Source organism: Perognathus longimembris, chromosome 8, assembly GCF_023159225.1.
Source record: "Perognathus longimembris pacificus isolate PPM17 chromosome 8, ASM2315922v1, whole genome shotgun sequence".
Lineage (NCBI taxonomy): Eukaryota > Metazoa > Chordata > Mammalia > Rodentia > Heteromyidae > Perognathus > Perognathus longimembris.
Genome location: NC_063168.1, coordinates 52,475,741 through 52,502,774, shown reverse-complemented (window position 1 = coordinate 52,502,774; position 27,034 = coordinate 52,475,741). Strand labels below are relative to the sequence as shown.

General features: G+C 42.3%; 1 protein-coding gene across 1 annotated transcript in view; it reads right to left on the bottom strand.

Annotated features, from left to right (window-relative positions):
- Nucleotides 1-3,461: 3,461 nt before the first annotated feature.
- Dhx57 (DExH-box helicase 57) overlaps nt 3,462-27,034 on the bottom strand; it is a 51,204-nt gene continuing 27,631 nt past the window's right edge. The window contains exons 13-24 of the mRNA XM_048353088.1: nt 24,112-24,228; nt 19,558-19,654; nt 18,433-18,606; nt 16,973-17,173; nt 15,273-15,549; nt 13,303-13,398; nt 13,138-13,221; nt 12,040-12,174; nt 10,110-10,184; nt 7,574-7,708; nt 5,382-5,582; nt 3,462-4,084 (exon numbers count right to left, since the gene is read on the bottom strand). Of these exons, the coding sequence (XP_048209045.1) occupies nt 3,941-4,084; nt 5,382-5,582; nt 7,574-7,708; nt 10,110-10,184; nt 12,040-12,174; nt 13,138-13,221; nt 13,303-13,398; nt 15,273-15,549; nt 16,973-17,173; nt 18,433-18,606; nt 19,558-19,654; nt 24,112-24,228 (1,736 nt within the window). The 3' untranslated portion in view covers nt 3,462-3,940. The remainder of the gene's footprint in view (nt 4,085-5,381; nt 5,583-7,573; nt 7,709-10,109; nt 10,185-12,039; nt 12,175-13,137; nt 13,222-13,302; nt 13,399-15,272; nt 15,550-16,972; nt 17,174-18,432; nt 18,607-19,557; nt 19,655-24,111; nt 24,229-27,034) is intronic.

Sequence of the window (27,034 nt, the reverse complement as noted above, 5' to 3'; positions counted from 1 at the left end):
AATTGCTGTCTAAATTGTACAAACACTGCCACAAGCTCTTTAATTAAAAAATTGAGACGGTCTTTTTTTTTTTTTTTTTTTTTTTTTTTTTTTTTTTTGCTAGTCCTGGGCTTGGACTCAGGGCCTGAGCACTGTTCCTGGCTTCTTTTTGCTCAAGGCTAGCACTCCGTCACATGAGCCACAGTGTCACTTCTGACCATTTTCTATATATGTGGTGCTGGGGAATCGAACCCAGGGCTTCATGTATGAGGCAAGCACTCTTGCCACTAGGCCATATTCCCAGCCCAAGACAGGGTCTTGGTATATATCCCAGGCTGGCCTGAAACCTGCTACTCTCGGGTTTGTCTTCTAAGTGCTGGGATTATAGCTCACAAGATCTAATTTAGGATAACCTCTTAGGAACATATTTCAAGTATTATCTAGATAGGAGCTGACATTTACCATATGTCTTAGATCCACATTCTATGGCTGGATATCTTGTTAAACTGCTCAGATATAGATTAAAAGGATAAAGATCAAAGTTCATGCCCTGCAGGAAATCAGAGTTATAATAAACAGATGAGAAACTCAAGGAGGAAGAAGTTTTGTTAGCTTATGATCAATGTCAGAATGATAAGCTAGTCTCACTCCTGAGACAGAACGAAACAGCCATGCAAATTGATTTTGGAGCAAGTATGAATGCTGTTCTCTGATTAGACTTCAATGAAACACATACTTAAACCATGTATTAAGCTTTCCATTAAAAAAAAAAATCACACTAGGGGCTGGGGATATGGCCTAGTGGTAGAGTGCTTGCCTTGCGTACATGAAACCCTGGGTTTGATTCCTCAGCACCACACATATAGAAAAAAGCCAGAAGTGGTGCTGTGGCTGAAGTGGTAGGGTGCCAACCTTGAGCCAAGAAAGAACAAAAATGAGTTTCACACTTCAAAGTCAGGTGAAGTATTTGTGCCTCTCGTCCTAGCACTCAGCAGAAACACTTGAGCCCCAAGATTCTAGGCCAGCCTGGTCAACTATTTATTGTTTGTTTTGTACCAGTACTGGGGTTTGAACTCAAGGCAGAGGTGCTGGTCCTAATTTATTTTTTTGCTCAAGGATGGTGTCCCTTTTGGCTTTTTGCTGGTTTTTTTTTTTTTTTGCCAGTCCTAGGCCGTGAACTCAGGGCCTGAGCACTGTCCCTGGCTTCTTTTGTGCTCAAGGCTAGCACTCTGCCACTTGAGCCACAGCGCCCCTTCTGGCCATTTTCTGTATATGTGGTGCTGAGGAATCGAACCCAGGGCCTCATGTATACGAGCCACTAGGCCATATTCCCAGCCCTTTGCTGGTTAATTGGAAATAAGAGTCTATGGGCTTTCCTGCTTGGGCTAGCTTAAAACTTCAATCCTCAGATCTCAGCATCTTGAATAGCTAGGATTATAAGTATGAGCTACAGTACCAGGCTACATTTATGTATTTTCTGTGACTAGAAGTGACCAGTATGAGAACTGGCTCTCCTGAGGGTGCTAGTTCCCAGCACTCTGGAGTAGGAAGTTCTGTGGTAGCACCTTCCAGCTATATGCCCACTGCACACTGGAGCTCAAAGCTCCATGTCTGGGTAGGTGGCACCAGCTAGGACAGCATGAGCTTTATTGTCGCATCAGGAGTCAGGACTTGTTTAAAAGTTTTTTGTTTTTTTTTTTAAGAGATATTGCTTTCTTTTTGATCTGTTCTAAAGGTTTTAGCCTAATCAATTCTGTAATGTGAGTCTTGTGTGCATGTTTGCATTACCTGCAAAGGGATGACACACATTCATGCCTTTAATAAAAGGTCTAAGCTCTTCAAATGCACCATGGCTTAAATATACTTGATAATGATCATTTGGGAGCAGCTTTAGGAGATTTCCTGAAACCTTAACTAAAATAGTCCTTTGACAAATTAATACTCCAGTGCAGTGGTTTTATTGATTCTATATAGTATGAAATCTGCAGTAACTATCCTAAAATTGACAGTATTTTTCCATTCAGCTCTTTCAGATGCTGATGTTTAGAGAAATGCAGATGGGCTGGGAATGTGGCCTAGTGGTAGAGTGCTTGCCTAGCATGCATGAAGCCCTGGGTTCAATTCCCCAGAACCACATATATAGAAAATGGCCAGAAGTGGCTCTGTGGCTCAAGTGGTAGAGTGCTAGCCTTGAGCAAAAGAAACTTAGGGACAGTACCCGGGTCCCGAGTTCAAGCCCCAGGACTGGCCAAAAGAGAGCGAGAAATGCAGACGCGTTTCTGTTTTAATTTTCAAAATGCTATTGCCCCATTTACCTAAGTGGTGGTTAAAAACATTCAGTCTCATGGGAGGCTTTTTTTTTTTTTTTTTTTTTTTTTTTTTTTTTTTTTTGCCAGTCCTGGCATGGGAGGCATTTTTATGGCTGTAAATCTGAAACACACAATCAACAATGCCAATTGTACCTCTCAAATAATGGTTGTCCTTCATTACAATTCTGATTCCATTACTATTTATTTTGCCAGTCGTGGTGGGCCTTGGACTCAGGGCCTGAGCACTGTCCCTGGCTTCTCTTTGCTCAAGGCTAGCACTCTGCCACTTGAGCCACAGTGCCACTTCTGGCCGTTTTCTAGATTTGTGGTTCTGGGGAACTGAACCCAGGGCTTCATGTATACGAGTCAAGCACTCTTGCCACTAGGCCATGTTCCCAGCCCCATGCATTACTATTTAATTTCACTTAATTTACATTTAAATTCCTGTAAAATTCTCCTGGCCATGTAACTAATAGATTTGGTGAGTTCATAACGAAGAAGAGATTCCTTAGTGGAGAAGTTAGAGAATGACAGATACAAGACTGTTCTACTTTTGTTTGTCTCTCTGTGCTGGTACTGGGTCTTGGACTTATGGACTAGACACTCAAGATTGGTGCTCTACCACTGAAGTTACACACACCTCTGTTCTCTGCTTCTGGCTTTTTTTTTTTTTTTTTTGTACCCATACTAGAGCTTGAATTTGGCCTGGGCGCTCTACCTGACCTTTTGTGTTCATGGCTAGTTTTTACCACTTTGAACCACAGCGCCATTTCTGGCTTGTTTGTAGTTAATTGGACATGAGTCTCATGGACTTTCCTACATGAGCTGGCTTTGAACCACTATCCTCAGACCTTAGCCTTCTGAATATCAAGGATTACAGGTATGAATCACCTGTGCTCGGCCACTTCTGGCTTTTTAATAGTTATTTAGAACTAAGAGCCTCGTGGACTTTCCTGCCTGGACCAGATTTGAACACAATCCTCAAATCTCAGCCTCCTCAGCAGCTAGATTACAAGTTCGAGCCACCTACACCTGGATCTGTTCTAATTTTAATAGGGGTGTCTCGGGTGGGGCCAGCTTACATTTTAGTACCCAAAAAGACTCATGAAATTTGTTTTTTAAGCTGACCTTTAATGAGTAAAAGTAAATTAAGTTTACTTAGTAGTCAATAGCCTAAAATGAGGTTTTTATTTTTCTTGCTCACATATATATATTTTTTTTCTGTCTTGATTCCTTTCAATTGAACCTTTATTATGACAGGACAAAAACATCCACTATTTCTTTTCATGCCCAATTAAAAACACGAGATAGAAGACAAAGATTATATATAGACATACAAAATAAAAAGGGGAAAAAAGCATACATCGAGTAAAACAGCATTGTTTTGAACATTCACTTGTATTCAGTCCAGAAGAATCACAGAGAAAAAGACAGGAAGCTGGGTTTCACTGACACTCCAAATTGTGCCGGGAGTGTCCCCACTTGTCAGAAATACCAAGCGTGGAAAATGTCTCTTCACCATGTAGAGCCCCAGCGGGCTCCACACTGCAGGCCAGCCCCAGCTCAGACTTCAGTGCGAGGTAGAAGTGCTGCTGTAACTCCCAGGTGAGCAAGAGGCAGGTGAGTAGCCAGCACTGTGCTAAGACCGGTCATTATTGTGTGGTGACAAGTTTCACGATTGTGCTGATGATCCGAGAGCCTCGAGGACAGGTACACAGGTCTATGCTAGGGGTTTTAATTTTATCCTGGAGGAGATGGTCAAGTTCACAACGAAGTTCTTTTACTAATTCAGCCACCTGCAAGGAAGGCTACAGTGTAAGTGATGCTTGGAACAACAGAGAATAGGTTATCATGGAGAGATGCCCCAATTATGATGATTAATATTTAGATTTCCAATGTTAATTTTAGATCCCTATCTATATACTCTTTTATCCCATCTTTCTTGTTATTTAGAGATAGGGTCTTGCTATGTAGCACAGACTCTAACTCGGGTTCTCCTGCTTCTGCGTCCTGAGCACTGGAATTACAGATGTGTACCTCGATGCCTGGTGCTATCACATCTCATTTACCGAAAAGGTTAATTCTGTAAGTATTGCTTTTATGTAGCATTTTCCATATTAAAGCTTGTTTTGACTTCTATACTTTACCCTAAAATAAGCAGGAAAATTGAGGATTAAAATGGAAATTTAAAAATGGTATGGGTTAGAAAATCAAAAAACTCTTTAGCTTTAGGATACAGTGCTTTTATGGCACTCTGCTTATCTTGATGGCATAGGGTTACTATAGCTGTCTTATCACTGGCTTTTTTTGTTTTGTTTTGTTGCCAATCCCTAATTGGGGCTTGAACTCAAAACCTAGGTGTTGTCACTGAGCTGTTTTGCTCAAGGGTAGTACTCTACCATTTGAGCCACAGATCTACCTCTGTCCTTTTTGGTAGTTAATGGGAGATAGTCTCATGGGCTTTCCAATTAGGGCTGGCTTTGAATTGTGATCTTCAGATCTCAGCTTCCTGAGGAGCTAGGATTACAGGCATGAGCCACCAGCACCAGGCTTCTTTTCATTTTTTAAAAATGTTGGGCTGAGAATATGGCCTAGTGGTAAAGGGCTCGCCTCGTATACATGAAGCCCTGGGTTCCATTCCTCAGCACCACATATATAGAAAAAGCCAGAAGTGGCACTGTGGCTCAAGTGGTAGAGTGCTAGCCTTGTGCAAAAAGAAGCCAGGACAGTGCTCAGACCCTGAGTTCAGCCCCAGGACTAGCCAAATAAAAAACCAAACAAACAAAAAAGTTGCTTATAAATCAGTTAAAATCTAACGGTAGAACTGCTAAAGTAAGTTTTCTTAATATTTCTGAGTGTTTTTTAGAGATTCCATAATTAAGAATTGATAATAAAAGAATTCAGACCCATTATTTTTTTTTTGGGGGGGGCACCGGAGCCCCCTTTCCCATTCTTTTTGTTATTTTGCTCCTTTTTTCTTTCTTTCTCTCCTTCCTCCCTTCTCTCCCTCTTCTTTTTCCTAAGGGGAATGTTGTAATGTTGTCAAAGCCCCTCCTGGATCGAGCCTCGAGAACACAACAGTTATCCTTTTACCTGATGGGAAGCAGCTACAAACCGGATCCAGCCATCATCCAAGGAGACAACGAACTCTCCCCTCTGAAGCTGCACATTCACTTGGCCTCCTCCAAACAAGACCAGTGGGTACACAGACACCATGCTGCAGTCTCGGATGAATACCCGACTAGTTTTGATCTTCTCATGGTACAAGAGATAGGGGCTTTCAAAGTGTCTGACCTGTAACATGAAGCCTTAGATGACAACAGTGATATATCACTGGCTACATAAAAGACATCCCATCAGTCATGTAGATTTAAATACCTGTTTATTAAGGACTCCCAACTACTTTCCATCTGAGCGCCAGGCTTGCTGGCAGAGAGGGGCACTTTTTTGTGTTAAAAAAAGGAATTTTTTTAACATGCAACAATTATTTAAACAGTTACATGCCAGGTGCTGGTGGCTCATGTCTGTAATCTTAGCTTCTCAGGAGGCTGAGATCTAAGGATCGAGGTTCAAAGCCCAGCCCAGGCAGCAAAGTCCATGAGATTCTTATCTCCAATTAACCACCAAAAAAACCGGAAGTGGCTCTGTGGCTCAAGTGGTAGAGTGCTAGCCTTGAACTGAAGAGCTCAGGGACAGTGCCCAGGCCCAGAGTTCAACCAAAAAAAACCCAAGAACTTATTTTTAACTAACACAAACAGATAATTATACATGTTCATGATGAATCATGTAATGTTTTAATACATGTTCACATTGTATAATGTTTAAATTAAAATTTTTTGTGTGTGTGATGGTCCTGGGGCTTGAACTCAGGGTCACTGTACACTGCCCGTGAGCTGCTTTTGCTCTACCGTTCTGAACCACAGCTCTACTTCTAGCTTTCTTTTGGTGGTTAATTAGAGATAAGAGTCTCACAGTAGTCTGTGCGTAGGCTGGCTTTGAACCACAATCCTCAGATCTCAGCCTAGAGTTACAGCTAGAATTACAGGCATAGCCACCGGCACCCAGCAGTTAATGATTTTTAAGGAAGTTTGAAGGGTACGTAGGAGTGTGCTGAGGCATGAGAATGTCACTCCAGGCACAGAGCACAGCATATCCAGTATCATGCATGGCATTAGGGGACACTGTTGGGGTGTTACTGGAGTGTACAGAATGACAGAGAAGGGGATTGTAGGAGAGATGGTATATAGATAGAAGCGAAGTCAGGTGAGTTTGTACATTCTATACATGAAGATATATAACAAAAGGCTTGAATGGTCAAATATATGTTTTGTAAAGAATTCTGGCAGGTTGGCGAGACCACCAGGAGTAAGATTGCAGAACTTCTAGGAAAAGACATATATTTGGGGTTTGAATTGAGAAGTGGCAATGGGGATGAGAGCTGGCAAACCTTAGAGATGCCAAAAAAGTGGCACTACCTAATTTGGTGGTCAACTGAATTAAGAGTAAGGGGAAAAGAATCAGGTGCCTATATGACTTCAGGGTTCCATTTGGTTGGTGCCACTTGCCAAGATAGGGAATACAGGAAGAGAAGGATGAGTTGGGAGATGATGAGTTTGAATTTTCAGTTTTTGAGTTTGGAACATTAAAACAGCAACATCAGCTGATAATGTCCAGCAGGAGAGCTCAGGAAAACTCCAGCTCTGGAGAGACAGTTTTGGGGTCTGGGTCAGCATGTAGGTGCAGTCAGGAAGTGTACACTATAGTAAGAAAAGAAAGACAAAGGGTCTGGGCACTGGTGGCTCATGCCTGTAATCCTAGCTACTTAAGAGGGTGAGATCTGAGGATCATGATTTAAAGCCAGCTCATGTAAAAAAAAGTCTGTGAGACTCAGAATTGGAGGTATGGCTCAAGTGGAAGCGTGCCTGCCTTGAGTAAAAAGGCCATGCAAGGTATGAGTCCTCAAGTCCAATCTCTAGTTCTTGCACACACAAACACACACAAAAAGGCCAACGAGAGAACCACTATATCTTTCTTTCTTTTTTGCACCAGTCTTGGGACTTGAACTCAGGGTGCTGTCCCTGACCTCTTTTGCTCAAAGCTAGCACTCTATTACTTTGAGCAGAATTTTAAGATGGTCTTTCTAGAAATAGTCCAATTGTCATTCTGTTTATACTGATTCAACTTTCTTTAAGTCAGTGGGATTGTGTGGGATACTGCATGTGATAGGACAAGGTTTGACTGAAATAAGGGCCATATGTCAAGGTAAGAGCACTCCACATTCTGACCTGATAGTTCACTGAGGAAGGGTGAATGTGGACGTAGCCATCATTCTTTGTGACGAATTTCAATTCAGCTGATTTGGGCTGCATTCTGACAGCTCCAGTACTGGTCTTCTGAAATTTTCCTTCTGGGGTCTTCACCTGGATAAAAGATATTTGTAAGAAAAAGTTACACACACACACACACACACACACACACACACACACACACACACACACACACACGTGTGTATATATATATAGCCCATTTTAGTTTAGTTTTTTCCCCGAGAGCTGAGGACCAAATCAGGGTCTTGCACTGTAAGGCTCTTCCACTGAGCTAAATCCCCAATTCTCACACTCCATTTCAAGACTCATCTCTTGGCACAATTGATTATCATTTGAATAGGTACTGTCCCTGGCTTCTTTTTGCTCAAGGCTAGCACTCTACCACTTGAGCCACAGCGCCACTTCCAGCTTTTTCCTATATATGTGGTGCTGAGGAATAGAACTCAGGGCTTCATGTATATGAGGTGAGCATTTTTACCACTAGGCCATATTCCCAGCCGTTTGAATAATTTTGTTGTTTCACTCTCCGACTTTTTTTCTTCTCAGAGTCTTGCTATATATAGCCTTCATCTTTTTGTATAGTCCAGGCTAGCCTTAAACTCTAAACCCCCTGCCCTAGCCTCCTAAAATGCTGGAGTTACAGGCTTGTGCCATCATGCCTAGTGTTTTGCTTCCACCTTTGACTTAGTTCCTTTTGAGAATAGGTAAACACGTCTTTATTTTGTGGTACAGGGCTTTGAACTCAGGGCCTGGCATTTGCTAGGCAGATACTTGACTGGTAAGCCACACTTCCAGCCCTTTTTTGTACACTGATTATTTGTGTATTTTTTATTGCTAGAATCAGGGCTTAAACTCAGGGCCTCACATTTACTTGGTTGTCTTGCGTGCTCTATCACGAGTTACATCAACAGGCTGGCTTTTAATTAGAGATGAGTCTCAAGGACTTTTCTGCTCAGGCTGGCTCTGAACCACAGTACTCTAGATCTCAGCCTCCTGAGTAGCTAGGATTACAGGTATGAGTCACCAGCGCCTGGCTCTTACTTTGTTTTCTTCATACTAGTAACAATGAGCATGGCTTGTATGCATGCACTATATGTTTAGTCCTCTCTTTTGCCTTTCTTTTCTAATTTAGAAAAACAAGATCTACATTTTAGATCTTGTTTATAGTTAGGTCTTCCACCTTTTCTTTTTTGGTTTATCTTCAAAAGCATTTTGTTTATCAACATAAAATTTCCTTTTTTTTAAATGTAAAATTTCTTATACCATATTCAGAGTTTTTGTTATTGTAAGTCTTCATGTGAGTTTCCCCCATTTTTTCTTATAAAATTTTTTTATTTTGAAATAATTTCAGATACATAGAAAGCTGTGACACAATACAACACAATGCAATTCCTTATGCTCATCAGCTTCCTCCAAGAGTAACACCTTTCATAGCTATCGCAGCACATCAAAACCAGCAGATCTATATCCAAATCACCACTTTTTCTTTTTGTTGACAGTCCTGGTGCTTGAACTCAGGGCCACAGATCCACTTCTGGCTTTCTGCTAGTTAATAGGAGATAAGATTCTCATAGACTTTACTGCATGGTCTGGGTTTGAACCATGATCCTCAGATCTCAGCCTCCTGAGTGGCTAGGATTTCAGATGTGAGCTACCAGTTCCCAGCCCAAATTACCTTTTTTTTTTGTTGTTGTTGTTGTTTTTGCCAGTCCTGGGCCTTGGACTCAGGGCCTGAGCACTGTCCCTGGCTTTTTTTTGCTCAAGGCTAGCACTCTGCCACTTGAGCCACAGCACCACTTCTGGCCATTTTCTGTATATGTGGTGCTGGGGAATCGAACTCAGGGCCTCATGTATACGAGGCAAGCTCTCTTGCCACAAGGCCATATCCCCAGCCCCTCCAAATTACCTTTTAATGTAACTTTCAACTGGTTTTAGAAGCCAGCATTAAGCAGAAAAATAAACCAGAAATTAATCAGATTTCAACTGAACCTCGAAAAACATGCCAAATTCTAAGTCTGAAACAGTCCCTTGTAAGAACTGGATAATCAAAACTCACACAAAAGTCTAATAGCCCTTGGGTTCCAGAAGGCTAGCCATGGGTGGTCCCCAGCCAAGCCCTGGTTGGTGTGCATTATTCCTTTCGAGTTTTAGTCCACAGTAGAGGGTATTAGGAAAACTAGTGGAATCAAATTTCTACCTAATACAGAAGGATAATTATATTCAGGTTGTCTAGTAAAGTGAGCTATAGGCCCACTTAAATTTCAGGAAGTAATAACTGGAGGATTAAAAAGTACCTGATTTTAAATAATAATGTGTCCTTGAGTAATATATCTATACAGACTGAAAGAAAACTATGGAAATATATACTAAATATATGTATACACATATACGTAAGTATGTATCCCTTTAAGATGACTAATGAGCAAACCTTATGTTAATTTCTCAGTTACAAATCAACCAAGAAGAAGGAAGATTCAGAAAAAATGTCCTTTACCTGTACTACATTTGGATACAGAGCAGCACATAGCACTGCTGATATCAGCTTGTGGTTCTCAGCATTTGAGTTTGCCTACAAGAGAAATACAGGGTTAATCTTGTAAGCTATTTTGCCAACTAATGTAGCGACTTCTGCTCATGCCTTGGTATGTACTATTACATCTTTTTTTTTTCTTTTTTGCCAGTCCTGGGCCTTGGACTCAAGGCCTGAGCACTGTCCCTGGCTTCTTTTTGCTCAAGGCTAGCACTCTGCCACTTGAGCCACAGCACCACCTCTGGCCATTTTCTGTATATGTGGTGCTGGGGAATCGAACCCAGGGCTTCGTGTATAGGAGGCAAGCACTCTTGCCACTAGGCCATATTCCCAGCCCCATCTCGTTTGTTTTCTATCTCTTTGTAATAAGTACAAAATAAATCTTTTAAGCCATAGTCACATAGGACCCAAAATCTTTGCAAAGCCAGTGTTCCTGCTGTGCTATAGCAAAAGGGCCCTCACCAGAGGCGTGGGGATACATGACTCTGAACCTCCAAAACTAGGAGCTGAGTAAACCTCTCTTTTTTAGTAGGTTGAAAAAAGTAAAGGAAAGCTAGTGTGGTTAAACCTCAGTGGAGAGATGTTCAGAATCTCTAGAAACTACTAGTTGCTTTTTATTTTTTGGTCCTAGTACTGGGGCTTAAACTCAGGGCACTGTCCCTTAGCTTTTTCACTCAAGGTTAGTGCTCTACCACTTGAACCACAGCACCACTTCTGGTATTTTGCTGGTTAATTGGAGAGAAGAGTCTTACAGACTTTCCTTCTGGGACTAGCTTCAAATCATGACCCGCAGATCTCAGGCTACTGAATATATAGGATTACAGGCATTCACCACTGGCACCTGGCATACTAATTGCTTTCTGACCAGATGTATCAGGTTCACTGTAAAAGGGTGTTCTCCTGCAATTGTACAAAAGACTGTGGTTTGAAAATGGCTGACCTCATTTGAAAGAGCATCACTAGAAAGTCTATTCTACCTTTGTGAATGTATCAAAAGCCATTATGACTAGTGGCAAGAGTGTTTGCCTTGTATACATGAAGCCCTGGGTTCGATTCCCCAGCACCACATATATAGAAAATGGCCAGAAGTGGCGCTGTGGCTCAAGTGGTACAGTGCTAGCCTTAAGCAAAAAGAAGCCAGGGACAGTGCTCAGGCCCTGAGTCCAAGGCCCACGACTGCCCCCCCCCCCAAAAAGCCATTATGAAACTTAAAAGCAACAGTAACAACAAACAGAAGAGCTCTGCTATTCTCTTGTGTCAGCTAACATATTTGTGGAAAGAGGAAACTCAATAATGTCACTATCTCTGGGTGCCAATGGCTCCAACTGTGATCCCAGCTACATAGGAAGCCAAGATCTAAGGAGCAGGGTTCAAAGTCAGCCCAGGCAAAGAAAACCCATGAGAATCTTAGAGAATTCACTAGCAAAAACAGCTGAAAGGGGCTGAGAATATGGCCTAGTGGTAAAGCATTCGCCTCGTATACATGAAGCCCTGGGTTCAATTCCTCAGCACCACATATATAGAAAAAGCCGGAAGTGGTGCTGTGGCTCAAGTGGTAGAGTGCTAGCCTTGAGCAAAAAGAAGCCAGGGACAGTGCTCAGGCCCTGAGTCCAAGGCCCAGGAATGGCAAAAAAACAAAAAAAAACAAACAAACCAAAAACAGCTGAAAGGAAAGCTATGGCTCCAAGTGGTGGAGCACTAGGTTTGAGCACAAAGGCTCAGGGACAGTACCTAGCTCCTGACTTCAAGCCCCAGTAACAGCACCAATCAATCAATCAATAACCCTAGCCCTGTGGTCACTGGACTTTAAGTGAAGGGCATCCACAAGAGTTCTTGAGCTCCTGTTTTATTTCTGTGCAACTTAAGGGGAAGTAAGAGGTAACATCTTCCTTACCTCCTCTCCCGTGGAATCTAGGACTCCATCTCCTCCTTGGGCCCTCTTCTCAATTTCTCTTGCTCTGAGTCCCTCTTTGGCAAACCCTATATCTGATAAGAGTTCAGTGAATTGTCGTTTAAGGCTGGCCATTTCCTGAAAGAAGAAAAAGCATGAAGAAAGTAGAAATGTGGCTTAGGTGGTAGAATGCCAGATTTGAGCAAAAAGGCCAAGCCTGAGCCCAAGGCCCTGAGTTCAAGCCCTAGTACAGGTACACGTGCGCACACACGCACACACACACGCCGCAAACAAGGACATGGCAGAGGACTGCCTGTCATTAAGCGGAAGACAAGGAACCTTTCTCTCCTGCACACTCACTACTGACAGAACAGACTAAGTAGGTTCTGATGGACCTAAAAAAAAATTAACAAAGAAGATCTGGCTCAGTGTTCTTTGATTTTGGGGTGGGAGGGATGTGCTAGAGATGGTCACAGACCTCAATAATCTGGCAAGAGCTATGATCTTTCTTAATTTGGTTGTAGGGCTTGAACTCTGGGCCTGGGTGCTGTCCCTGAGCTCTTCTAGCACTACCACTTGAGCCGCAGTGCCACTTCCTGTTTTCTGTTGGTTAATAGGAGATAAGAGTCTCAGGGACTTTCCTGTCTGGGCTGGCTTTGAACTGCGATCCAAAAATCTCAGCCTCCTGAGTAGCTAGAATTACAGGCATGAGCCACCAATGCCCAGCAGCTATGACCTTTCTTCTTGAGAATAATGCACTACATATAAGCACATAACTCTGATTACAATTTCAAGGGATTATGGATCCTGATTAAGAATATCTGGTACAGTTACTGAGAAACTGACTTCTACTAAGCAGTAATCTCTACTGTGCTCATATTCTATTCACCAGCAAAGAAAAACAGGCTAGGGAGAAGTTTTGGCACAGAAAGCCTGATGGCATAGCTCAGGATTCTGCTCTGCACAGCTGGGCAAGCCAGCACATTCCAGGAATAACATTTTCAATGTCAGGACAGAACAAGCAAGGTGCAGTTGTAAATACCCTCTGGGAAGGACCATAGTGAAAAATAATTGAAAACAAACTGATCAGAAACAATTCACCTGCAGCACTCTTCCTGATAAGAAGTTCTGCCTGCAGTAATTATAACTTGCACGCGCACCTTCTTTTGTACTCAGCTGCCATCCCTACATTTTGGAGAAAATCAAACTGAAGTTACTCTGACTCAGCAACTCTGGTAGTAGACCTAAGCTATGAGGTCATCTTACCTTATATGCTCGTAGAAGAGCCAAATAATCACTGTTGGCAAATGCAAATTCCAGCTTTTTCTGGTTTGCTTCCTCTTTTTTATCCCAGGGAGACACCTAAATGAGGGAAAACTGGATTGAATGACACATTTCAAATGGCATTTTGCTATTGCTGATGCCAGCTCTGCCTTGGGAAAGAAAGGATTTTGTGTGGAACAAAGTATACTCTAGCTTGAGATACTATGAATAATCTCATGCTAATGAGTTAAATAAGCTAAAATACACAAATTCCTAGAAAAATACTAACAAAATTGACTCAGAGACCCAAGAAAAAATGAAGAGGTTGAATTAGTAACATTAATAAACAAATACTACCCAACAAACTTCCTAGGCCTGTCTGTCTTTACCACTGACTTCTACTCAACCTTTAAAAGATTAAAAAACAAAACAAAAACTTCTTCACAGAAACTTCCCCAAAAATAGAAGAGAAAGGAATTTATTCAATAGGGCCAATTATTAATACTGAAAACATCAAAACAAGAGAAAAGTACATACCAAGATCTCTCTCTCTTTTTTTTTTTTTTGGCCAGTCCTGGGGCTTGGACTCAGGGCCTGAGCACTGTCCCTGGCTTCTTTTTTGCTCAAGGCTAGCACTCTGCCACTTGAGCCACAGCGCCACTTCTGGCCATTTTCTGTATATGTGGTGCTGGGGAATCGAACCCAGGGCCTCATGTATATGAGGCAGGCACTCTTGCCACTAGGCCATATCCCAGCCCCCATACCAAGATCTCTTGATCTCTTGAGTACATACTCAAGATGCAAAAATCCTCCATAAAATCTTAACAAATTGGGGCTGGGAATATGGCCTAGTGGCAAGAGTGCTTGCCTCATATACATGAAGCCCTGGGTTCGATTCCCCAGCACCACATATACAGAAAATGGCCAGAAGTGGCGCTGTGGCTCAAGTGGCAGAGTGCTAGCCTTGAGCAAAAAGAAGCCAGGGACAGTGCTCAGGCCCGGGGTCCAAGGCCCAGGACTGGCAAAACAACAACAACAAAAAAATCTTAACAAATGGCCATAGGAGAGATAGTGAAGAGGTTTCCTTCCTTTTTTGTTTTTGGGGACTGATGAGAGGTGCCTCAAGTATGCTAGGCAAGGGCTCTACCTCTGAGCTAAACCATAGACCCTTAAAAAACTACTGAATTGGGGCTGGGGACATGGCCTAGTGGCAAGAGTGCCTGCCTCATATACCTGAGGCCCTGGGTTCGATTCCCCAGCACCACATATACAGAAAATGGCCAGAAGTGGCGCTGTGGCTCAAGTGGCAGAGTGCTAGCCTTGAGCAAAAAGAAGCCAGGGACAGTGCTCAGGCCCTGAGTCCAAGCCCCAGGACTGGCCAAAAAAAAACTACTGAATTGTATGCTTTAAATGACTGAATTACATGACTCATATTTCAATAATGCTAACCTGGTTCAATAATTTTATTGTAAAATCAAGTATAGTATTATTATTATTATTATTATTTTTGCTAGTCCTGGGCCTTGGACTTAGGGCCTGAGCACTGTCCCTGGCTTCTTTTTGCTCAAGGCTAGCACTTTACCTCTTGAGCCACAGCACCACTTCTGGCCTTTTCTATATATGTGGGGCTGAGGAATTGAACCCAGAGCTTCATGAATACGAGGCGAACACTCTTGCCACTAGGCCATATTCCCAGCCCCTCAGTACTTTTTTTTTTTTTTTTTTTGCCAGTTTCCATCTTTAAATTTTTCTAAATTAAGTATAGCAGATATAGTAAAAAGCATTTTTAATAAGCTCATCTCTAGTTCTTAGTCATTATTTGGGGCATGAATCTCTTTGAGAAAAAAATATCATGTCCTGAAAAACTTATCTCAAGTACATTTTCGGGGGTTCGCACACCATGTTAGCCCCCCAGGGCTCCATTAGAGAGCTTAGGGCACCAACTGCAGTTTATATGCATGTTGTTTACTTACAAAAGGAGACTTAAAGGCAAGGCTGGCAGCAATGGTGAGTGCAGGGTCCAGACAGCGGAAGATAGAGCCAAACAGCATCAGCTTTCCAATTCTCACATCCACGGGCAGAGAGGCCAAGTGATAGCCAAGAGGGGTGAGTACTTCATCTGGAGTTAAGGCTCCCAAGTCTCGTAATCGTATTTTTGAGGCACGAAGAGAATCAGGGTGTGGAGGTTCAATGAGCCGAGAGAACACAGATTGGAGATTATGAGCGCTAAACATCTCTAAAATTTTAATCCTAAAAAAAGAAAACCAAAGAATACTCTATGAATTGTTTTTCCTCTTTCTTTTTTAATCTCTGCTGGATTGATATAGAATAATCTCTTTCTTCAGTAGGGGCGATTTACAGATCCATGCTTCCCAGATACATGCTTTTATAAACCAAACAATGCCAATATTTTTGTGAGTTTTTTTTTTTTTTGTGAGACAAAGTCTTTTATGTAGTCCAAGGTAGCTTCAAACCCACCTCCTGCCTTTACCTTAGTGTCTGAATTACAGAAATGTGCCATCAGTCCCAAACACAGTATGCTGGCACTCATGTCCTCTAGTTTTCTTAGCAATACACTTCAGAGTTTTCATAGTTGAAACTTATTTGTAATCAGAATAAAATTCTTGCCAGGCATTGGGGGCTCACACCTGTGATCCTGTGGCTCAAGTGCCAGCCTTGAGCAAAAAAGCCAAGGAGAGTGCAAGACCTTGAGTTTTAATAAAAAGCTACAGGACAGGGGCTGGGGATATAGCCTAGTGGCAAGAGTGCCTGCCTCGGATACACGAGGCCCTAGGTTCGATTCCCCAGCACCACATATACAGAAAATGGCCAGAAGCCGCGCTGTGGCTCAAGTGGCAGAGTGCTAGCCTTGAGCGGGAAGAAGCCAGGGACAGTGCTCAGGCCCTGAGTCCAAGGCCCAGGACTGGCCAAAAAAAAAAAAAAGCTACAGGACAGCACCCAGGCCCCAAGTTCAAGTCCTATCACTCAAGCCACACTTCCATTTTTGGCTTGTTGCTGGTTAAATGAAGATAAGAGTCTCATTGGCTTCTCTGCCTGGGTTGACTTCAAACCTCTATCCTCAGATCTCAGCATACTAAGTAGGCAGGCTTAAAGGCATGAGCCACTGGTGCCTGGTTCAACTAAGTCTATTCTTAGAGGAATGTCTTCTGCTAGGAAAAAAAAAACCACGCAACTTAAATAGGGTGAGAAGGGCTGGGAATATGGCCTAGTGGAAAGAGTGTTTGCCTCGTATACATGAAGCCCTGGGTTCGATTCCCTAGCACCACACATATAGAAAATGGCCAGAAGGTGGTGCTGTGGCTCAAGTGGCAGAGTGCTAGCCTTGAGCAAAAAGAAGCCAGGGACAGTGCTCAGGCCCTGAGTTCAAGGCCCATGACTGTCAAAAAAAAAAAAAAAAAGAGGCTGAGAAACATGGAAGCAACTATAAAAGTAAACATGTGGGCTGGGGATGAGTGCTTGCCTGGCATGCATGAAGCCCTGGGTTCAGTTCCTCACTACCATATAACCAGAAAAAGCCAGAAGTGGTGCTGTGGCTCAAGTGGTAGGGTGCTAGCCTTGAGCAAAAGCAGCTCAGACAGTGCTCCAGCCCTGAGTTTAAGCCCCAGAACTGGCAAGTAAAAAAAAAAAAAAAAAAAGTAAAAACCATTGTAACCTTAGACACAGCTGCTCCAATGGCACTCTCTGTATTTCTGGTAGCTGCTGCTTTAAAAGCTGGTGGCTATAGTGATGGCTTGTGAATAAATGGAAGCAGACCCCTGATGCAACACGGCCTGCCCGACCTTTTCTTTGTAGCGCATTGGCTTGAGAAACAAAAGTATCCTCTAGACTTTCCATCCCTTTGCTGGCATCATATCTATGAAAGAAAAGGAAATAGTTAACACTTGCCTGGGCTCAAGGCTAGTGCTCTACTACTTTGGGCCACAGTGCCACTTCCAGTATTTTGATGGTTAATTGGAGATAAGAGTCTCAGAAACTTTCCTGCCCAGGCTGGCTTTGAACCACGATCCTCAGATCTCCGATTCCTGAGTAGTGTGTGAGTCACCCACACCCAGTTTAACCACCTTACTTCTACAGGACAAGATGTCCTGTGAGTTCCAGGACAGCTGACTTCCTGGTAGGAACAGCAAGTGAGTACTTCTTACTCCTTTTTTTCCTTAGTGCCAGTACTGGGGCTTGAACTCAGGGCCTCAAGGTCTCACTTAAGGCTAGCACTCTACCACTTGAACCACAGCTCCACTTCTGGCTTTTTGCTGGAAGATAACTGCAGATAAGAGTCTCATAGATTTTTTTCTGTTCAAGATGGCTTCAAACTGTGATCCTCAGATCTCTGTCCCCTGAATAGCTAGTATTACAAGTGTGAGCCACTGGTGCTTGATTGAGGGTTTCAACGGTATCTTTACCATGACCTACATTTTCTGTGGTCAATTCTTTTTCATCCAACAACATGCAAAATCATATGGGAAATGAGAAGAAAGAAGATAAAGCTTTAAACTTGACATCTTGTTTGACTTTAGATTTAGGGTCCTGGCTCATACATCCACATATAGTTCTCATAAAATATTTCTTTAACTGGTGCCAGTGGCTCACACCTATAATTCTAGCTACTCAACAGGCTGAGATGTGAAGATCAAGGTTCAAAGCCAGCCCAGGCAGGAAAGTCTATGAGACCCTTATCTCCAATTAACCACAGAAAAGCCAGAAATAGAGCTGTGGCTAGAGTGGTAGAGCACTAGTCTAAGTAATCAAGCTAAGGGACAGCTCTCAGGTCCTGAGTTCAAGCCCTAGTACCAGCACAAAAAACAGATTTCTTTAAACAGCCACTCGTGGCTAGGAATGTGGCTTAGTGGTAGTGCATGAAATCCTGTGTTTGACTCCACACCACATAACCAGAAAAAGCCAGAAGTGATGCTGTGGCTCAAGTGGTAGAATGCTAGCCTTGAGCAAAAGAAGCTCAGGGATCATGCCTAGGCCCTGAGTCCAAGCCCCAGGACAGGCAAATAAAATACAATACAATAAAATAAACAGCCACCTGTGTACCTTAGTATTAACCATTTGTCGTCATGGTATCCTAAACAAGGCATCCTTCCCTCTATTACTTCACCAAATCAATACCTCTTTTCTTTCATCTTTCCAGAATCAATGACATAGACAACATCATCAATAGTTATGGATGTCTCCGCGATGTTGGTGGAAATGATAATCTTAGTTACACCTATTGGAGGTTTTACAAATACAGCCTGCTGTTCCTCACTGGATAGAGACGAGTGGAGAGGGTGAATCACACATCTGAAAGGAAATAAAAACACAGGAAAAGAAATAAAAATACAGGAAGGGTTCTGACAGAAAGCACTGAAACTGAGTGGGTGAATTTCTATTAAAATTAAGAATATGACTTTAAATATCAGCAACTTCTCTGCACCTGTCCTCAAGGCTCAGTTTTTCAAAGTGGGAAGATTCTGATCCTTACACAATAGTGATTCCTACCGAGTACTCAGTTCCCTGAGTTAATGCTTGGATATAATCGGGAATAAACAATAGGTATTCTACAACTAAAGTTAAAGCAAGCTAAATAAAAACAATATGCTTTCTCTCAAGTCCAGAGACAGTCAGACTGCTGTATGCTAAGAAATTTCATTCTTCCACTTCCAGGGAGTGTTATTTGTTTGCTAGTTTTCCTCTTCAATGTGAAAAATGACAAGGCTTGCTACTATGTAAAAGATTTTCTGGGGCTGGGAAGGTGGCTCAGTGGTAGAACGCTTGCCTAGCATGCACGAAACCCTGGGTTCGATTCCTCAGCACAACATAAAGAGAAAAAGTCAGAAGTGGCGCTGTGGCTCAAGTGGTAGAGTGCTAGCCTTGAGCAAAAGAAGCCAGGGACAGTGTGCTCAGGCCTTGAGTCCAAGCCCTAGGACTGGCAAAAATGAAAAAGATTTTTTTTCTCAATATGGCAGTATTATGCTGGCTTTGTCCCCATCCTTCCTTCCTTCTCAGGAATGTAGGAACTGAAATGACATGCACATTTGCTGAGTCACTATGCTACATGATTGAGAAACAGGTTTTATTGTTGGGATGGAATAACAGATTTCCTGGAGCAAAAGGGCCTGTCTGCTTCCAGCTGGCATAAACAGCCATGCTTGAGGAGTGACTCCAGAGTGGAAAGAAGGCAGGGACCATAAACAGACCTTTCTGGATGTTCATCTCTGCAAATAAATGCAATGGAGAGAAGCAACTGCTTACCGGTTACTACGCCTGTTGTTGAAAAGAGAATTAGATTGCAGCTGTTCATAGAGCATTTTGATTTCTGCTAGTCCTGGTAAAAACACAAGTATAGCACCTAGGTACAGAATAAGAAACAGAAGATGAATGAAAAAGTTAATGTAGATTATTAAGCTACTTAAAAATTATTTCTTTTTAAGTCCCCCAAGATGTAAATGAACAACAAAATGATCATTTAAAAAAAATCTTCTGATTTAGTAAGGACAAAATAGAATAGCTTTATCTTTTACAATAGGAAAAACTAAGAAGCGGAAGCGTATAATGCCTTGAGTTTCATTTTAGCAGCTGAGTGTGACGGTATTTGCCTGTAATTCTAGAACTTGGGAGGTTGAGGCAGGAGGATCAAGTCGGAGGCCAGACTAGGCTACATAAGTAGAGGCCTGACTGGGATACATAGATCTTATCTCAAAAGACAAAAGTAATGGCTGGGAATGTGACTTAATGGCAAAGTGCTTGCCTAGCATGCATGAAGCCCTGGGCTCAGTTCCCCAGTACTACATAAACAGACAAAAGTCAGACGTGGTGCTGTGGTTCATGTGGTAGAGTGCTAGCCTCGAGCACCAAGAGGCTTAGGGAGAGAGCCCAGGCCCTGAGTTCAAGCCTAAGGACTGGCCAAAAGGAAAAAAAAAAAAAAGACAACAGTAAAAAAAAACCAATAAAAATGATCACATAAACTCTCTTCCTGTTTTTTGTTTCTTTGTTTGTTTTTTGTCGGTCATGGGGTTGAACTCATCAGGGCCTGGGCACTATCCTTGAGCTTTTGCACTCAAGGTTAGCCTTCCACCACTTGAGCCATAGTTCTACTTCCAGTTGTCTGGTGGTTAAGTGGAGAAGAGTCTCACGGACTTTCCAGCCTCGGCTGACTTCAAATCGCAATCCTGAGGTCTCAGCCTCCTGAGTAGCTAGGATTACAGGTGTGAGCCATGGGCACAGGGTTCTCTCTCTCTCTCTCTTTTTTGTGGTGCTTGGGATGCAAGTCAGGTTCTTGCACATGCTAGGCAAGTACTCTACCACTGAGCCATAGTATGAATCCCAACTATTTTAAAATACCTCTTCAATTCACTGGCCATTGACATTCTGTTTCTACAGAAAGGGTGACTGTGGGGCTGGGAATATGGCCTAATGGTAAAGTGCTCGCCTCCTATACATGAAACCCTGGGTTCGATTCCTCAGCACCACATATATAGATAAAAGCCAGAAGGGGCGCTGTGGCTCAAGTGGCAGAGTGCTAGCCTTGAGCAAAAAGAAGCCAGGGACAGTGCTCAGGCCCTGAGTCCAAGCCGAGGACTGGCAACAAAAACAAAACAAATAAACAGAAAGGGTGACTGATCCTTCTAACTGTAGAAGACTGGAGGATTTTCTCTCTTAATAATAAAATCCAAGCAGGCACTGGCGGCTCACACCTATAATTCTAGCTACTCAGAAGGCTGGCTGGATGCTAAGGATCGTGCTTCAGGTCAGGAAAATCCATGAGACTCTGATTCCAGTTAAGTACCCAAAAATCTGGAAGTGGAGCTGTAGTTCAAGTGGTAAAGTGCTAGCCTTGAGCAAAAAAGAAAAAAGCTCAGGGACAGTGCCTAAGTTCAGATCCCAGGACTCGCACAAAAAAAATTATTAAAAAATGATAAAACCACATTTTTTGTAGATGAGTCTCTCTATGTAGCCCAGGCTAGCTGTACTCAAGTGGCAGTAGGACTCCAGCCTTGAGCAGAAAAGCTAAGTGAGAGCAGCAAGCCTTCAGTTCAAGCCCCAGTAGTGGCACCAAGAAAAGAAGAAAAAAAAAAGGGATATCCTTACATAGAACTCATGACCTATTATTTACCTAGTTCATATTTCCTCTAAATACACAAGAAATCTAAGTGATTACAGAAATGGGACTCTGAAGAGGTAGAATGCAATCTTGCAGGGTTGTTTTTAATTCCTCAAGGTATATAAAATTAATGTTCACATACATCTCCTCATTTGATCCTCACACATCCTGAAGGAATAAGGGCATCAGACACATGACAAGTGACTCCATAATGTGCCCAGGTCGCAGACTTGACAAGCATGCATGTTGACACAAACCTAGTTTGTCAGGTCCCAGATCATACTCTTTGCATTATGCACCCTGTCCCTCCTCTTGGCTAAAACGCCACAAATTTTACATGTGTTACAATAATCTACCCAGATAGAAAAAACAATTGTGTATATTGCTTTTGTGCCTGTACCAGGGATATTTTTGAAATCCACAAAACCATCATTGACTTTCTAATCATATTATTTACTCTGATTTGGTTAAGTAATTTTGTATCATTTTTCTTGGTTGCCATAATCAATTTTTTTTCCCCCCTCTCAGGAAGTTTTCCTTTGGAATTAAATAAGATTCCCAGTTCAGGGCTGGGAATATGGCCTAGTAGCAAGAGTGCTTGCCTTGTATACATGAAGCCCTGGGTTCCATTCCCCAGCACCAGAAGTGGGGCTGTGGCTCAAGTGGCAGAGTGCTAGCCTTGAGCGAAAAGAAGCCAGGGACAGTGCTCAGGCCCTGAGTTCAAGGCCCAGGACTGGCAAAAAAAAAAAAAATTCCTAGTTCACTGATAATGTATTATGTACCTGGTTATTTGTCAAGAGAAGAGAAATCTCGTTACAAGTCTCTTTAGAAAACACTACAGAATGATCAAATCTAGGGCTGGGAATATGGCCTAGTGGCAAGAGTGCTTGCCTCCTAAACATGCAGCTCTCAGTTCCCCAGCACCACATATATGGAAAACGGCCAGAAGGGGCGCTGTGGCTCAGGTGACAGAGTGCTAGCCTTGAGCAGGAAGAAGCCAGGGACAGTGCTCAGGCCCTGAGTCCAAGGCCCAGGACTGGCCAAAAAAAAAAAGAATGATCAAATCTAGCCAGAAGAGGGCAGTCATTCACATTTCTCTGAAGTACTACACAGGGGGTATCATTTTGTGTGATTTATCTCTACATTCAATGATCACCCAACATTGCTGACCTTCATTTACTTAGGAAACAAATATTTACTCTCTAAATGTTCCAAGCACTCACTATTCTACAATATTGAGTAAAATCTCTATTATTATTATTATTGTGTGTGTGCTGGTCCTGGGGTTTGAACTTAGGACCTGGGTATTGTGCCTAAGCTTTTTTGCTCAAAGCTAGCACTTTACCACTTGAGCCACAGCTGTACTTCTGGATTTTTGTTAGTTATTCAAAATAAGACTTTTCTTCTTGGGTTGGCTTTGAACTGTGATCCTTAGATCTCAGCTCCTTGAGTAGCTAGGATTACACTGGCACTTGGCAAAACATTTCTCTTCATAAGGAGTTTGCAATCTACTGAAGGAGATGCTCAGTGAATAAAACAATAATTTCAGATGGGTTAAGTGTCTCAGTCATATTGAGGTATTATAGAGTAAGCAGGAGAGGGGAAGAAGGCAGAGAAGGTGGTCTGCAGAGGTGACACCTGGCAGTCACCTCGTGATGTGAAGGAGTCAGGTAGGAAGTGTGGCATATAGGGCCACAGGGAGGTAAACATGGCCGTGGATGGGGAGCCAGTGAATAAAGGGGGCCAGTGATTTTTCTGGGACATTGCAACAGCAGCAGCAGCAATAACAATAACAGCAGTAACAGTGAAAATAGCAAAATAGAGCTGTCATTATTAAGGGAAGGATCTACTGGGCTTGAACTTACAAATGGTTCGATACTGTGTTTTCTTTCTTTTTAAAATGTAGTGTGTGTGTATGTGTATGTGTGTGCGTGTGTGTACAACTGGATTTTTTTTTTTTGCCAGTCCTGGGCTTGGACTCAGGGCCTGAGCACTGTCCCTGGCTTCCTTTTGCTCAAGGCTAGTACTCTGCCACTTGAGCCACAGTGCCACTTCTGGCCATTTTCTGTACATGTGGTGCTGGGGAATCGAACCCAGGGCTTCATGTATACAAGGCAAACATTCTTGCCACTAGGCCATATTCCCAGCCCACAAATGGATATTAAACACAGGGCTTGGCTCATGCTGAACAAGTACTCTACCACTGTGCTACATCCCCAGGCCCTTTTTTTTTTTTTTTTTTTTACAATATTTAGAATAGCTTTATATCTATTATAGAACTTTTTAAGTCTTAATTTTATGAACAAGAAAACAGAAATAAAGAAAAAGAAAAGGACATTATTGAGGGCTACAAGATTCCCAGGTTTTTAATTCCACTACCCTATAGCTATATGTTCACAGTTTTGTGTCATTCAAACACTCAGGACTGGGCTGGGAATATGGCCTAGTGGTAGAGTGCTTGCCTCGTATACTTGAAGCCCTGGGTTCGATTCCTCAGCACCACATATATAGAAAAAGCCAGAAGTGGAGCTGTGGCTCAAGTGGTAGAGTGCTAGCCTTGAAAAAGAAGCCAGGGACAGTGCTCAGGCCGAGTCTAAGCCCCAGGGCTGGCAAAACAACAACAACAAAAAAAAAACAACAACAAAAAAACACTGGTTTAAATAGTCAGGGATTGGCTCATCAGGGCTGAGTGAAGAAGCACTTACCTGGAGGGTAGGAATGTTTTCCATCCACAATCCATTCTAATAAGGCCTCTATTAGGTCAAGGTTAACCTTTTCAAAATCCATAATGGACATTGTCTTGATGACTGATTTGCTAACCCCTGAAAGAAAGGTAAAAATCAGAAAAATAATTGTACTTTATTGAAGACAATAAACATGGACTGAGTGTTGAGATAATTTAAAAACAGAGGTTCACATTGAATGTACTGTCAGATACAGCTTTACCAGAAGTACCTTGTTCTTTCTTTCCATCTTTCCTTCCTTCCTTTTCCCTTCTTCTTCACTCTTTATCTCTTACTCCTTCCTTCTTTCCTTCCTCCCTCCCTCCTCCCTCCCCCTCCCCCTCCCCTCCTCCTCCCCCTCCTCCATCTCCTCCTCTTCCTCTCCTCCTCATCCCTTTCTTTTTTTTTTTTTCACAGAGCAACAATGCAGTTTTTATTTGCTGAGAAGCAAGATTGGGGATGCAACATTCTAAAAATATTTTACCTGTGTAAATATGCAAATTACTACGTGTAGTTATAAGTTTGTTTCCTATCTTTATCAAATAAGCCCAACATAATCTGAGTAAAAATCAGGTTTTTAAATAAACAATATTAAATATAAAAACCATGTTGGCATGAAGTCAAAGTAGAACAATGGTGAAATAACACACACACACACACACACACACACACACACACACAATGCTGTATTTCACTTTTAAGAGAAAATTTGGGCTAGTAATTAGGACCATTATACAGGAAAATGTCTACTACCTTAGCCACCTAAATGGAATACACTTGAAACTCTATTTGGGGGGAGGGGGCAATGTGGGGGAATTGATGCCTGCCCTGGGCTTGAACTCAGGGTCTGGGTGCTGTCTATGATTTTTTTCAGATCCCTTTCTTTTTTTCTTGACAGGGTCTCACTATATAACCCAGGTAGGCTTGGATGGAACTCTGTATGTAGCTTAGGCTAGCCTACAACTTTTTTGGGGGATGCAGGTAAGTATTGGGGTTTGAACTGAGGACCTCATGCTTGCTAGGTAGGTGCTCTACCACTGAGCCTCACTTCCAGTCTGTCCTACTTTTTTTCTCTGATATACACACACATATATATGTATATATATACGTACACATGCATACACACATATACATGTACATATACATATGCATATATACACATATATACATATTCATGTATATCCATCTCCCACTTGCATGGTTGGTGCCACTTGAGCCATATCTCTTTTTCCTTTATACTGTGGGGTTTTTGTTTTGTTTTTTGCAGTTGTGGGGCTTGAAATTAGGGCCTGGGCACCATTCTTGAGCTCTTTTGCTCAAGGCTAGCTCTCTACCACTTTGGTCAACAGATCTATTTCCATATACTTGTTATTTCTGAGATAGGGTTGTACTTCATGCCTAAGTACGTACATGAACCACCATCACTCTATTTTAGACTCCCAAAACAGGTGCAGACCAACATGCCCAGCCTCTTCTGCTGAGACAGATACCCCTAGACTTTTCTACCTATGCTGCTCTGGAACTTCGATCTGCCTGCTTTTGACCTCCCACAAAGATAGGATGACAGGCTCATACACATGCCACAGTGCCTAGCTATGGAATGAGAAGGGGTCTTGTGAACCTTTTCTGCTGGGCTGGCCTGGAAGCAGGATCCTCCCATTCTCAGCTTCTCCAGTAAGCAGGATTATAGGTGCACCCTGTACTCTCGATTCTCCAGCCTGATTCCTTTGTGATTGTAGGTGAGCGCCTTTTTCTTGAACAATAATCCAAAGATCAGGTTCCTACTCTGGTTAAAACTTTTGTCTTCCTTCTTTTTTGTGTTTTTTTGTTTGTTTTGTCAGTCCTGGGGCTTGGACTGTCCCTGGCTTCTTTTTGCTCAAGGCTAGCACTCTCCCACTTGAGTCACAGTGCCACTTCTGGCCTTTTCTATATATATATGGTGCTGAGGAATCGAACCTAGGGCTTCATGTATACGAGGCAAGCACTCTTGCCACTAGGCTATATGCTCAGTCCTGTCTTCCTTCTTTTCTCTCTTTCACTATCTCATATTTATTGAAAGCTTAGGTTCTAGAAGCAAAATTCAAAGTCAGATATATCTGAGAAACTCCTTCCCGGTTAAATAAAATCACTAGTCACATTAGTTGGAAGTCCAGGGAAGTTACCATGGGAATAAATGAAATAATCATAGCATTTTCTTTCTTTTTTTTTTCTAGCATCTTTGTATAATGATTCAAATTTTAGGTTCATATGAGGAAATGAGAAAAAGATATGGGTTCTCTTGAAAAGTTCATGTCACTTTAAGGGCTTTCCCACATTCCTGAAATCCACTGAAAGACCCTCAGTTTAAAAGACTGCAATCCGGGCTGGGGATATGCCTAGTGGCAAGAGTTCTTGCCTGGTATACATGAAGCCCTGGTTTTGATTCCTCAGCACCACATATATAGAAAATGGCCAGAAGTGGGGCTGTGGCTCAAGTGGCAGAGTTGCTAGCCTTGAGCAGAAAGAAGCCAGAAACAGTGCTCAGGCCCGGAGTTCTAGCCCCAGCACTGGCAAAAAAAGTAATAATAAAAAAATAAATAAAAGACTGTAATCATCTTCTTATTCATTAAGGTCTTAATAGAAGACATAGTTCTTTGGTTGTACCATAAGCCTCAGCTCTTTCTGAAAACAAAGAATATACCCTTGGGGCAACAAACTCTCCAAAGACTGTCCATCATCCTCACTACAGTCTACTTGGAACAAAAGAACTGTCATCAGTATTGAGGTACTAAGAAGGAAGGGAAACTTTCTGTATGATTCTGAAAAGTCTGAAGATGAGCAAAAGCACATTTCTAAATAGTGTTGCTTTGCTAAAAGGAATCCCATTGAGCTAAAAGAAAGGAAGAACTAGGCCACACAAACAAGG